This window comes from Bos javanicus, chromosome 5 (assembly GCF_032452875.1).
Source record: "Bos javanicus breed banteng chromosome 5, ARS-OSU_banteng_1.0, whole genome shotgun sequence".
NCBI lineage: Eukaryota > Metazoa > Chordata > Mammalia > Artiodactyla > Bovidae > Bos > Bos javanicus.
Window position 1 is genome coordinate 108,099,048 of NC_083872.1, and position 13,882 is coordinate 108,112,929.

The 13,882-nt window shown below is 38.9% G+C and overlaps 1 protein-coding gene across 36 annotated transcripts in view; it reads left to right on the forward strand.

Annotated features, from left to right (window-relative positions):
- WNK1 (WNK lysine deficient protein kinase 1) overlaps window positions 1–13,882 on the forward strand; it is a 130,452-nt gene that overhangs the window by 70,717 nt on the left and 45,853 nt on the right. For all 36 annotated transcript variants that reach the window (XR_009736669.1, XM_061418296.1, XM_061418289.1 and 33 more), the window contains exon 5: window positions 13,759–13,847. Coding sequence is in view for 35 of the 36 variants with exons in the window: in XM_061418296.1 (XP_061274280.1) it covers window positions 13,759–13,847 (89 nt within the window). In the remaining variant the exon portion in view is untranslated. The remainder of the gene's footprint in view (window positions 1–13,758; window positions 13,848–13,882) is intronic.

Here is a 13,882-nt window from a genome sequence, read left to right on the forward strand (position 1 = left end):
AGCTCAGAATGGATAGTCTGTGATTACATATCTAGAATATAACAGGATTATTTGTTATCCTGTTATTCCAGGTCCCCTGCTTATATCAGAATTCTGTACTGAATCCATAAATGTCTAGTGCAGTGTCAGTCTGTGACCTGAGGGCCTTTAAACCTGTGTGTAACTGCCAACGTGAAGGGTGGAGATGTGTAATTTACCAGCTGAATAATTACATTCTGTGGTGCACTGATGATAAACTGTTGTGTGTCATTGTTGTACACATGCATTTCATTCAGGTTCTACTGTCTGTGCTTGCTCAGAGAGGCCTTCCCTGTCCATCCATCTAAAATGACCTTACAAGTGCACACACTTTACTTCTGTCTCCTTATGATTTTCTTTTTTTTCATGACTTTTGTCACAGCCTTACTGTGTTTACCTAAAGCCCCAATTAGAACATATTCTTGGGCTGGCGGTGTTATTTGGCTTATTCTGGGCTATATTCCTAGTGTTTAGACCCAGTGGGTACAAGGCACTCAGTATTTGTGAGATGAATGCATGAATCCAGAACTATAGGGAGTGAAACACAGTGTTGCCATGGAGAAAGTGGGCTCTGGAGGTGGGTCTACCTGTGTTCAGATCCCACCACTGTCATTTCCTGGCTGTGATACCTGGGGCAAGTTAATTAACTTCTCTGAGCCTAAACTAGTACTGAGGATAAAGGAGAAAAGTGCCTAAATACAGTTAGCAGTCAGTATCTAACTCACGCTAGTAAAGTAATGCTCAAAATTCTCCAAGCCAGACTTTAACAGTACGTGAATCATCAAGTTCCAGATGTTCAAGCTGGATTTAGAAAAGGTAGAGGAACCAGAGATCAAATTGCCAACATCTGTTGGATCATCAGAAAAGCAAGAGAGTTCCAGAAAAACATCTACTTCTGCTTTATTGACTATACCAAAGCCTTTGACTGTGTGGATCACCACAAACTGTAGAAAATTCTTAAAGAGATAGGAATACCAGACTACCTGACCTGCCTTTTGAGAAATCTGTGTGCAGGTCAGGAAGCAACAGTTAGAACTGGACATGGAACAACAGACTGGTTCCAAATAGGAAAAGGAGTATGTCAAGGCTGTAATTGTCACCCTGCTTATTCAACTTATATGCAGAGTACATCATGAGAAATGCTGGGCTGGATGAAGCACATACTGGAATCAAGATTGCCAGGAGAAATATCAATAACCTCAGATATGCAGATGACACCAGAAAGCAAAGAAGAACTGAAGAGCCTCTTGATGAAAGTGAAAGAGGAGAGAAAAAGTTGGCTTAAAACTCAACATTCAGAAAACAAAGATCATGGCATCTGGTCCCATCACTTCATGGCAAATAGATGGGGAAACAGTGACAGACTTTATTTTGGGGGGCTCCAAAATCACTGCAGATGGTGACTGCAGCCATGAAATTAAAAGATGCTTACTCCTTGGAGGAAAAGCTATGACCAGCCTAGACAGCATGTTAAAAAGCAGACATTACTTTGCCAACAAAAGTCCATCTAGTCAAGGCTGTGGTTTTTCCAGTAGTCATGTATGGATGTGAGAGTTGGACTGTAAAGAAAGCTGAGCGCTGAAGAATTGATTCTTTGAACTGTGGTGTTGGAGAAGACTCTTGAGAGTCCCTTGGACTGCAAGGAGATCCAACCAGTCCATTCTAAAGGAAATCAGTCCTGAATATTCATTGGAAGGACTGATGCTGAAGCTTATGCTCCAATACTTTGGCCACCTGATGTGAAGAGCTGAGTCATTTAAAAAGACCCTGATGCTGGGAAAGATTGAAGGCAGGAGGAGAAGGGGACAACAGAGATGAGATGATTGGATGGCATCACCGACTCAGTGGACATGAGTTCGGGTAAATTCCAGGAGTTGGTGATGGACAAGGAGGCCTAGCGAGTGAACTGAACTGAACTAAGTATTACCATTATTATTAGCATTAGCATCATTATGGCAGGTAGTAAAATAAGCTGTCTCTTGTTCAATTCTTTTATCTAGTGACATTCAACAAACAGCAGTGTTTAAAATGTGTTTAATGAACTTAACACTAAGTTTTAAATGAGTGCAAATGAGCTAGCATTTATTATCTTGCCTCTTGCCAATCACCTTGCAAAGTGCTTTACATATACTATCTTATTTTAATCTTTTGTATTCTGGTAAGTAGATAATACTTAAATTTCACAGGTAAGAAAATAGATTCAGGGGTTAAGCATTTTGCCCAAGGACATGAAGGAGAAATACTAACTGTAGGATCAGAAATCCTTAATGTTACGCATGTTAAATGCATGCATAAAATCCATGTTAAATGGAATTTAATCCATTTAAGATTTAATCTTAAAATCCGTTTTAAGCATCTCTTAACTAATACAAACCTTAGAATTTATTCCTTTGCTTGCCTTTGTTTTTAAACTTTTTCCCCCTAGATTTCAAGGGAGAAGACCTGAGAGTACATGGGTTTGGTTCAGTTCAGTCGCTTAGATGTGTCCAACTCTTTGTGACGCCATGGAGTGTAGCACGCCAGGCTTCCTTGTCTATCACCAACTCCCAGAGCTTGCTCAAACTCATGTCCATTGAGTCGGTGATGCCATCCAACCATCTCATCTTGTCGTGCCCTTCTTTTCCCACCTTTATTCTTTCCCAGCATCAGTGTCTTTTCCAGTGAGTCAGTGCTTCGCATCAGGTGGCCAGAGTATTGGAATTTCAGCTTCAACATCAGTCCTTCCAATGACTGTTCATGACTGATTTCCTTCAGGATTGACTGGTTTGATCTTGCAGTCCAAGGGACTCTCAAGAGTCTTCTCCAACACCTCAGTTCAGAAGCATCAGTTCTTAGGCACTCAGCTTTCTTTATAGTCCAATTCTCATATCCATAGCAGACTACTGGAAAAACCATAACTTTCACGAGACGGACCTTAGTCAGCAAAGTAATGTCTCTGCTTTTTATTACACTGTCTAGGTTTGTCATAGCTTTTCTTCCAAGGAGCAAACGTGTTTTAATTTCATGGCTGCAGTCACCATCTGCAGTGATTTTGGAGCCCAAGAAAATAAAGTCTGTCACTGTTTCCATCGTTTCCCCATCTATTTGCCATGAAGTGATGGGACTGGATGCCATGATCTTCGTTTTTTGAATGTTAAATTTTAAGCTAACTTTTTCACTCTCCTCTTTGACTTTCATCAAGAGTCTCTTCAGTTCTTCTTTGCTTTCTGCCATAAGGGTGGTGTCATCTGCATATCTGAGGTTATTGATATTTCTCCCGGCAATCTTGATTCCAGTTTGTGCTTCATCCAGCCCAGCATTTCGCGTGATGTACTCTGCGTAGACATTAAATAAGCAGGGTGACAATATACAGCCTTGAGTCTAAGATTGATAAGTCTAACATTGGTGTCATAGGTTTGAGCCCCTGTTCTAAAGAGAAAAACTTCAAGTTATCTTGAAATTTCCCACTGGCATTGAAAAAATCCAAATAAGAGTGCTGAGGTACTTAGCACAATTTTTGTCTGCAAGTAAAGGAATCACAGTGGCATCAGTTTTTGGTGTAGAGGATAGTGCATTTGTGTTTGGAGCAGTGCACAGGCTCCCATGGATCCAGAGAGTAATCAGCCTCAGGGAATCAGGAGGTCAGCTAATTGCCTTGGATAGAGCCAGTCAGATTTGGTAGGGAGTTTGAAAAGGCTTGTTTTCCAGTGGGATCATAAGGTTTGTTCAAATTCCTGTAAACTAATGGTTCATACCAGTAAGAATCTGGCTGAATCCAGCCTTCTGACAACCAAGGTAGAAATAATGGGGATTTTTAATTACTTTGTTTGTGTAATTTGACTTTGTCACTGATTCCATTAGCCTTTGGATTGCAAGGTTTGAACATTCTGTCTGGGAAAAACAGAATTAAAGCAGTTGGAGTGAAATTCCTTTTGGTCTTTATATAACAGATTGCATTTCAGCGTACTTTTTTTTTTTTACAGAAACACGTGGAGCTGATTCCTGATTAGATAGGGATTGAAAAGTTGAGAAAAACGTATTTTTTTCATTAGCAGTTGGAATTTTTTGGTGATGTCCCAGAGATCTAAATCCACTTGGAATTAGCTGAAATGATTGCTTTATAAATTTTATTCCTATTTCCATCTAGTAAATTTAGTTTACACACATAGGCAAAAACTTTGTGTATCATCTAGTGTATCCTGGGAACATTTTGCATGATTCTCAAAGTCACTGTAGTACTCTCCTATGATTTGATTAATATTAAAGGGTCCTAATATCCAGACGTAATAAATCAGACCATTAATCTTAAACCACAGAGTTGGAAATCATTCCCAACGTTTTAGATGCTAAACAATAGTCCTAAAATCCTTGTTAGAGAATTTCTCAGAAAAACTAATTTTCCTTATCCCAACTAAATGTTGTTTTGTAATTCTCACAGCATTAGACTACAAGTAAAAATTGTAGTTTTTACTACATCTACTTTCTACATCTACTTAGGATGTAGAAAGATGGTTGCTGCTGTTTTAAGGAGAAGGCAGTGGCACCCCACTCCAGTACTGTTGCCTGGAAAATCCCATGGACGGAGGAGCCTGGTGGGCTGCAGTCCATGGGGTCGCTAGGAGTCGGACACGACTGAGCGACTTCACTTTGACTTTTCACTTTCATGCATTGGAGGAGGAAATGGCAGCCCACTCCAGTGTTCTTGCCTGAAGAATCTCATGGACAGAGGAGCCTGGTGGGCTGCTGTCTATGGGGTTGCACAGAGTCAGACATGACTGAAGCAACTTAGCAGCTGTGTTTTAAGTGCAGCATACAGTGTTGAGCTTCTTGGGATCTTGTAGATAATCTGTGTGCCAGAAGGTTGATACAGATACATTGTAGTTTTTCCTTGTCTCTGGGTGGTTTGAGGTGTACCTTGAATACTGAGGTAGGACTCAGTTGACTAAAAAAGGGAGCAGTAGAAAGAAAATGCTTGTGAAAATGTGTAGTATTCAGTGAAAAAGCAACCAGTTTCACTAGACTTACTTGGGGAGATAGGAATAGGTAGAAGTTGGCTTGTGAGGGCTTTCTGCCCCAGATTAAGTTAGTACTGTAATATGGACTGAAACATTGAACTAGACATTATTGAATTTGGATTCTCGTTTTTACTTTACCATTGACTAGGCCCTTACTTCCTAGAATATATTCTGTTGTATTCCAGGTGCTACTGATGATGCAGTATATCTAGTAGGTGTCTGATACATACCAGACTGGACTGGACATGACTCCTCATAGGTTCCATGAGGTATTGAATTCTGACCTTGACATGGCATTAATCTTTCTGGCGTACAGTTGTCTTTTACAGTTGTCTTGTGTGAGCAGGTAGGGACTCGAGCTCAGATTCTTTCTAGCTCTCTGATCCTATGGCCATCTTGTAAGTGTGGGGAATTATTAACCATATTTGAGTCGTGTGATACGAATTAAATGATATCAGACAGTTGGAAATGGTTAAGTGTCAGATGATTGGATGAAGCTAGGTGATTGAACAGGCCATGGTATAAAATAAATACTGGAGAGAAAAGCAGCAGTGAGGCCCATCTTAACTTGGTCTTAGTTTAAGGAGGTGAGATGTTGACAGATATAGATGAAGACCTACAAGACCTTCTAGAACCAACACCAGAAAAGATGTCCCTTTCATCCTCGGGGACTGGAATGCAAAAGTAGAAAGTCAAGAGATACTTCTAACAGGCAAGTTTTGCCTTGGAGTAGAAAATGAAGCAGGGCAAAGGCTAACAGAGTTTTGCCAAGAGAAAGCACTGGTTATAGCAAACACCCTCTTCCAACAACACAAGAGATGACTACACATGGATATCACTGGAGAGTCAATAGTGAAATCACATTGATTATATTCTTTGCAGCCGAAGATGGAGAAGCTCTATACAGTCAGCAGAAACAAGACTGAGAGCTGACAGTGGCTCAAATTGTGAACTCCTTATTGCAAAAACCAGACTTAAATTGAAGAAAGTAGGCAAAACTACTAGACTGTTCATGTATGGCCTAAATCAAATCCCTTAGGATTATACAGTGAAAGTGACAAATAGATTCAAGGTATTAGATCTGATAGACAGAGTGCCTGAAGAACTATGGAGGTTTGTAACATTGTACAGCAGGCAGTGATCAAAACCATCCCCAAGAAAAAGAAATGCAAAAAGGCAAAATGGTTGTCTGAGGAGGCCTTACATATAGCTGAGAAAAGAAGAGAAGCTAAAGGCAAAAGAGAAAAGGAAAGATACATCCATCTGAATGCGGAGTTTCAAAGAATAGTAAGGAGAGATAAGAAAGCCTTCCTCAGCGATCAATGCAAAGAAATAGAGGAAAACAACAGAATGCTAAAGACTAGGGATCTCTTCAAGAAAATTAGAGATACCAAGGGAACATTTCATGCAAAGATGGGCTCAATAAAGGACAGAAATGAGATGGAATACCAACAGAAGCAGAAGATGCTAAGAAGAGGTGGCAAGAATACACAGAAGAGCTATACAAGAAAGATCTTAATGACCCAGATAACCACGGTGGTGTGATCACTCATCTGGAGCCAGAAATCCTGGAGTATGAAGTCAAGTGGGCCTTAGGATACATCACTGTGAACAAAGCTAGTGGAGGTGATGAAATTCCAGCAGAGCTATTTCAGATCCTAAAAGATGCTACCATGAAAGTGCTGCACTCAATATGCCAGCAAATTTGAGAAAACTCAGCAGTGGCCAGAGGATTGGAAAAGGTCAGTTTTCATTCCAATACCAAAGGAAGGCAATCCCAAAGAATGTTCAAACTACCACACAATTGCACTCATTCTCACATGCTAGCAAAGTAATGCTCAAAATTCTCCAAGCTAGGCTTCAACAGCATGTAAACCGAGAACTTCCTGGTGTTCGAGCTGGATTTAGAAAATGCAGAGGAACCAGAGATCAAATTGCCAACATCTGTTGGATCATAGAAAAAGCAAGGGAATTCCAGAAAAACATCTACTTCTGCTTCATTGACTATGCTAAAGCCTTTACTGTGTGTATCACTACAAACTGTGGAAAATCCTTCAAGAGATGGGAATACCAGACCACCTGACCTGCTTTCTGAGAAACCTGTATGCATTCAGGTCAGGAAGCAGCAGTTAGAACTGGACATGGAACAACAGACTGGTTCAAAATTGGGAAAGAAGTACTTCAAGGCTGTATACTGTAAATGTGCCTGTTTAACTTATATGCAGAGTACATCATGTGAAATGCTGGGCTGGATGAAGCACAAGCTAGAATCAAGGTTGCCAGGAGAAATATCAATAACCTCAGATATGCAGATGACACCACCCTTATGGCAGAAAGCAAAGAAGAATTAAAGAGCCTCTTGATGAAAGTGAAAGAGGAGAGTGAAAAAGTTGGCTTAAAACTCACCATTCAAAAAACGAAGATCATGGCATCCAGTCCCATCACTTCATGGCAAATAAATGGGGAAACAATGGAAACAGTGACAGACTTTATTTTCTTGGGTTCCAAAGTCACTGCAGATGGTGACTGCAGCCATGAAATTAAAAGACGCTTACTCCTTGGAAGAAAAGCTATGACAAACCTAGACAGTGTAATAAAAAGCAGAGACATGACTTTGCTGACTAAGGTCCGTCTAGTCAAAGCTATGGTTTTTCCAGTAGACATGTAAGGATATAAGAGTTGGACCATAAAGAAAGCTGAGCACTGAAGAATTGATGCTTTTGAACTGTGATGTTGGAGAAGAGTCCCTTTGACTGCAAGATCAAATCAGTCAATCCTGAAGGAAATCAGTCCTGAATATTCATTGGAAGGACTGAAACTCCAATACTTTGGCCACCTGATGTCAAGAACTGACAACTGACTCTCTGGAAAAGACCCTGATGCTAGGAAAGATTGAAGGCAGGAGGAGAAGGGGCAACAGAAGATGGGATGGTTGGATGGCATCACCAACTCTATGAACATGTGTTTGAGGAAGCTCTGGGAGTTGGTGATGGACAAGGAAGCCTGGCGTGCTGCAGTCCATGGGGTTGCAACGAGTCAGACATGACTGAGTAACTGAACTGAACTGATGTTGTCAGTCTGGATTGGTGGTCACAGTTATGCAGAAAAAGCAATGATGTTGAGAAGTAACAAGCCAGTAAAAATCTCACTTTTGTCCAGCCAGAGACCTTTAGCCATTGGAGGGGAAGTAGGAGTACTAGCAGCTCGCTGTTACCTGCTGTTTTAAACGTTTCTCTTTGTTTAAGGAGCTCCCAGAGAATAATAGTACTTAAATGTTGTGAAGACGCATCTGAGAATGAGTAAGGTTTCTATTCTGGATCATGGAAATAATGATGCCTTTAAAAGAAATTGGTGAAGTCCAGAGAAAGGCAGAGTTGAAGAGAAGGACGATTTAAACCTATAAACTGTTACACATATGTGAATGGTATTTTATTGTACATAGTGAAAACTCTTAATTTTGGTATATTTAAAAGACTGGTCTTCACAGAGTTAGATATTTGTCCCTATATTTTACCTTTGTCCAAAAAAAGCTGCCTCAGTTTTGGTTTTGTTTGTTGCACAGTAAAGTTTAAAAACATTCTCACATACTTATATCTGATAAACCTATGAAGCAGAGGACATGATACCTGTTTTCCTCTGTTTCGTTTTCATTATCTAATCATAGTCTTGAGCAGGCTTGCTCACACTCTGAAGCTAAAGGTAGTGTTGGACTACCTGCTGTAGTTAGGACCAGTCTTGGCCTTCTGCACTACCTACTTGGTGTGCTTGGTAGTGATGAGTTATGTTGAGCAGGAAAATTGTTGGAGTTAAGTCATTTCTAGCCTTTAGAATAGAGATATTTCTATCAAATAACTTCTAAGCCATTATGCTACTGTTCCTGAGTGATTGAAGCCTCAGTATGCACTGCCTTAATGGGGATTCAGGCCTACCACATTACAAGGGACAGCACTTTGTTATGTTACCCATCATAACACTGCCAGGAGCAGTGCTTTTTCTGTCATCTTTATTAAATGCTATGAGGAGAAACCTTTCTTTAATCACCAGGATCAAAGCAGGAGTCATTTGGGTCCATGAGCTCTTCCTGGTAAATGGAGATGTCTTTAGGTAGATCTATATATTAAGGCTTTTAGGGAAGGAAAAGGAGAAGAATAAATTCTTACCACTTCTGTGTACTAATTCGCAGCTGTTAAAATTTTTTTAATGTACCATGAGACCGTGGTAAGACAGTTTACCTTAATGTCACCACTTTCTAAATTAGGTAAACAGGAACTGTTACGCTCACTTCAAGTGAGTTTAAAGAATATGGCCCCGGTCACACAGACTAGGTATCTATAGACTGAACTCTGTATACTGGGAGCTCAACCCCAGTATTGGGGTTTTCTTTCTTGTCCAGTGTTCTTTAGGCTGTATATTCTGAGTTTACATTTTGGTCACTGAATTCATTCCCCATTTTCTTTTGAAGCTTAGTGTCAACAGAAGTAGGGGGAAGCGGGTGTTCAGATAAACAGATTTCTAGTGTAGGTGTTAGTGTCAAGGAGGCGGAACCTGTGGACATGGCGAGGGTGGAGCTTTGAGCAAGTGAAGAATTGTGTTTGTGTAGGGACCTGCTGCTGTTGAGGGAGAGGCAGGGGGAGGAGAAGCAGAATAAGTTTGCCTGCTGTTCAGCATGTAGTTGTGTTTAAAGGGCTGATCAGTAAGTAATAAGGAGATTGTTGGCTGAGCAGAGCAAACCCATGTTTGAGGGTCGCGGAAGCATGGCTAGTGTTAAACAGAAAATTCATCTTCAGCCTGATTTTGATGTCTGCCTTGCTTATGCTGTGGGCTAAGTTATCCTGTTAACTTATATCCTATACAATTCCCTCCCCCCCATTTTCCTCTAACAAGTCTGTTTTGCCTTTTCTGATGGATTTTACAAAGAGAGATTTTTGCTCAGTGTTTGTCTTCGTAAATTCTCATTGCTGCTGCTGCTCTCAAAAGGATTGTATAAATGAGGTGGGTAAGAATTTCCAATATATACCAAAGGTGTGTTGTGATATTTATGTATGGAAGATTTTAGTTAAAGTATTGGGATTGTTAGTTCAGAATGCTTTTCAAAATAGATTAGTTCTGCAGTTAACTTACACAGCATTTTCTATGAGGAGGAAGGAGACTTTTCTCAATTCTGAGTGGTTAGGAGAATTTTTACTCTTAGGAAGAGAAAAATGTTACCCTGACACACACTGCAGCTTAATTTTTTAAGAAGCAAGTGCTGACAGTTTTTAAGAGTGAGAAAATTGAACTGGAGAATACTATATTATGACTCATTTTAATTTTTATTATGACTCACTTTTATTTTTTCAGCAGATTAGCTGCAAACTATAAGTATATAGAATTGACAGAAAAACTCAGTCTGTGAGATGCATATAAGTTTGGAGTTTTTCTTAGTTTAAATAAAGCAACATATTTTATAAAGATTTATGTCAGTTTTTTTTTTTTAAATATCAACTCTGATGTACCCTTGGAGAATCACAATTGTTTTTTTCTTTTTGTTCTCCATTTAAGATTGCATAAAAGTTACCTTTTTGTTTCATTTATGAGAATATATAATTTTAATCTCAAAGGTGTCTTAAATGGATATACATTAGCTGTTGAAGAAGTACTTGTGTGTAATGCAGAATAACAAGCCACCGTTTCATGTCAAAGAAACATTTTATGGCACTTCTGCCTGAAGAGAGGTCTTGTGAATCAGCAGTGAGGAAGAGTGTTTCTGGAGTTGGCAGGTTGCTAGCTCTGGAAGGGTGAAGGGACAGGGTGCCAGTCTTTAACTTAGGTTTTCTTATGTGTAAAACATTAGTTCAATTTATATTCCTTAGTACTCTTTTCTGTTTTGTGTTCTTGAACCTCATTCAGAATAGATGAGCAAAACTTTGCTTGTTTTGGTCAGAACAGAACTGAAATAAGACTGTGTGGGGCTAAATCAGAGAGTATAGAAAAGAGGTGTCATTTGAAGGATTTTTAGACTCTTAAGTTAATCATCTTTTTTGAAATAAATTCAAGGAAAAAAGATGAAATATTATCATGAAAACATTTTCTTATTGTTCTGTCTGGTGCTTAAATCATGTTTTGGAATAATCTTAAATCAACTTTCTAATTTAAAAAATTATCAATTATTTAAAAAACAGCTCTCTTAGATAGAACAAGAAGCTTCTGAGTATGGTGCATCTTGTGTATTGAAACATGTGCTTGTTGATTTTAAGTGGCTTTCCATCAGGTGCCCCAGATGACTTCAGTAGGTCACATTCAAGGTCATTGACGTTTTATGCTTATTTTTCCTTTTTTTTTGGTCACTTTTAATATATAATTCCTATATATCCTTGCTTCTTTCCACATGATTCAGAATACCTCTGTTAGATATTTTGATATATATTTGGATAATCCTGACTTCTGGTGCTTGGTTAAATTTCTTCTTGTCTTTTTCATTGTTTCAGTGGGTGATGTCTGAATACAAGCTGCTGGACTGTCTCTGTTGTATTGGCTGTCTTAGTGCCTGCAGTGTTCTTTAAGGCAGCAGTAGCAGCTGAATATGGCAGTGGCGGTGGCAGTTGTACAGTAGTGATGCAGAGTTTTCTGTACCTGAATCTTGGCTATACTTTGAGAAAGCAGCTTACCCTAGTAGAGTCAGTGTGTTATATGATGCATAGTTGCTGGTTTTGTGACTGTGATCCGGTATCTCGGTTGTTCAACTCACTTTTCTACCTGTAAATAGAAATTCCTGTTGTGAGTGTGTTTGTCTGCATAGGTCGGGTTAACAAGAGGATTGTTTTTAAGGATAACCAAAGCTGAAAGCATGTTCACTGTGGATCTTGGTGATGATTTTTCAAAGAGAATTGTATGCTTTCTTTTTAACTCTAAGCCTTATTACCTTTGGTGATTACTTTTGAAGTCAAAGGTGCCTTAGGTCAGCAAACTTAATAATCCAGAGCTTTCAACTTGGATAGTCACATATGATTCTAGTTCCCATGAATATAGTTAAACAGGTATTATCCCCCTTTGCTAGACAGGGAAACAAAGCTCAGAGCTGCTTCTGCTTGTCCAGCTCACGCCTAATTCAAGTCTTATGCTCTATCCTTTCGTCTTTCCAGTATGCCTATGCTAAATTGAAATGGAGGAGTCTTAATATAGTCAGTATATGTGTGATTTATTAACTCAATATGTAGAGTTGCCAGAAGGTCAGACTCATTCCTCTAAAATGCGTGTGTTTATGGAAGTGGGAACATGTCTTCTAATCCTGTTCTATATTCTCTTTAACTTCTTTCCTATAACATTTGAAGTGTCCTTACATGAAAGGCCAGCTGTGTATTAGTGTCTAATTTTACCAAAGAAGAATCTTTCAGATAGTTTTCTGCCAATAGTGAGTGTTCTAGGAACTTATAATATACAGTATCTTATTTTATTTTTTTAGAAGTATTTTAGACTGTTCTTCCCATTATATTTATAATTGGCATCTTAAAAGTTTGCTTTTATGCTTTCACATGTTTGTTGTAAAAATTAAAAGCAAATATAAAAAATCTCCAGTGTTTCTGCTACCAGAGAACTTTTAGTGAGCATCATCCTTAAAAAAAAAAAAAAAAAACAGTTCCTGTTTTCTTTAGCTTTAATTTAAAATACCATGCCATACCATACCAGCTTGCTCAATTAAAGCAGGCTTTTCCTTCAATGACATTGTTTTTTGTTTTTATTAGAATGATTATGTGAAGACAAGGACTGGTGGGGAAGACTTAGCTAGACTTGAAAAATAAGAAGATTGAGGAAAAATTCAAATAATATGTATTGTCACCAAGATATTAGATGATTAATTCTAGTCCCTGTCTCCTCCTTGCTGTGTGTTAGGTGGTCATAGACTTACTGTGCCTCTTGGAAAGTATATTGTGTTGCTACTTCAGCTCAGTCTGTGTGACTTAGAAGAGGCAGGAATAGATAATGAGATGTTCTTCTCCACACCACCTCTCAGACAGGAGTAGGTTGTTATTCTTCTATCTTATATACATTTTCCACACACCGCTGAAATTTTTGTTGGCAAAGAATTTACCTTTTGTGAAAATTCTTAAACTATTACAATGATGCTATTTAATATAATAGTGATGTTAAATTTTTTTCTGAAATTAATTAGAAAGTTTGTCTTTCAGATGTGTCTGATGTGTTGTCATTTTATGTTTTCATATGTACAAGACAATTTGCTCTTCAGTTACTATACCAAACCAGTCTAAATTCTTCCCTTCTTACTGAGTTTGTTAAGGAGTACTGTAATGATAGAATACCTGCCAGACTAAGCGTGTGAATTCATGCCCACACATGGGTTCTCTGTTCAAAAGAGTTGCATGTTATGTTGATTAATGTGTTAGGGAACAAGGTTGAACAGAAGATCTTCTAACCAATTAGAACATTTGGGCTTTGTTTTAGCCAAAATTTCCATTACCTGAAACATAGCAAAAGATGCTAACGATAGTCTGCTTTTGTCACCAGCAATGTCGTGGCCATGGAAGTAAGTGACTCCGCTTTCTTAACTATTCCCTATTGTTACCTTGGAGGGGCTAAATTGCTACTACCCAGCTTTGACCCTGCATGAACTAGATCCTGCAGGCAAACCAGGAAAAAGCCAGGATGGTGAGAAGGCAGTCTGGTAGAACCTTAGGAGGCAAGTTCAAATTCAAGTTCAAAGTCCCTGCCTTCATTGATGTGTTCCTGTTGCCATTTTTATGATTTTCAGGGGGTGAAGCCAGCCAGTTTTGACAAAGTAGCAATTCCTGAAGTGAAGGAAATTATTGAAGGATGCATACGGCAAAACAAAGATGAAAGGTAAGTTGCCTCTTTTGACCTGGATATTGCTTAAA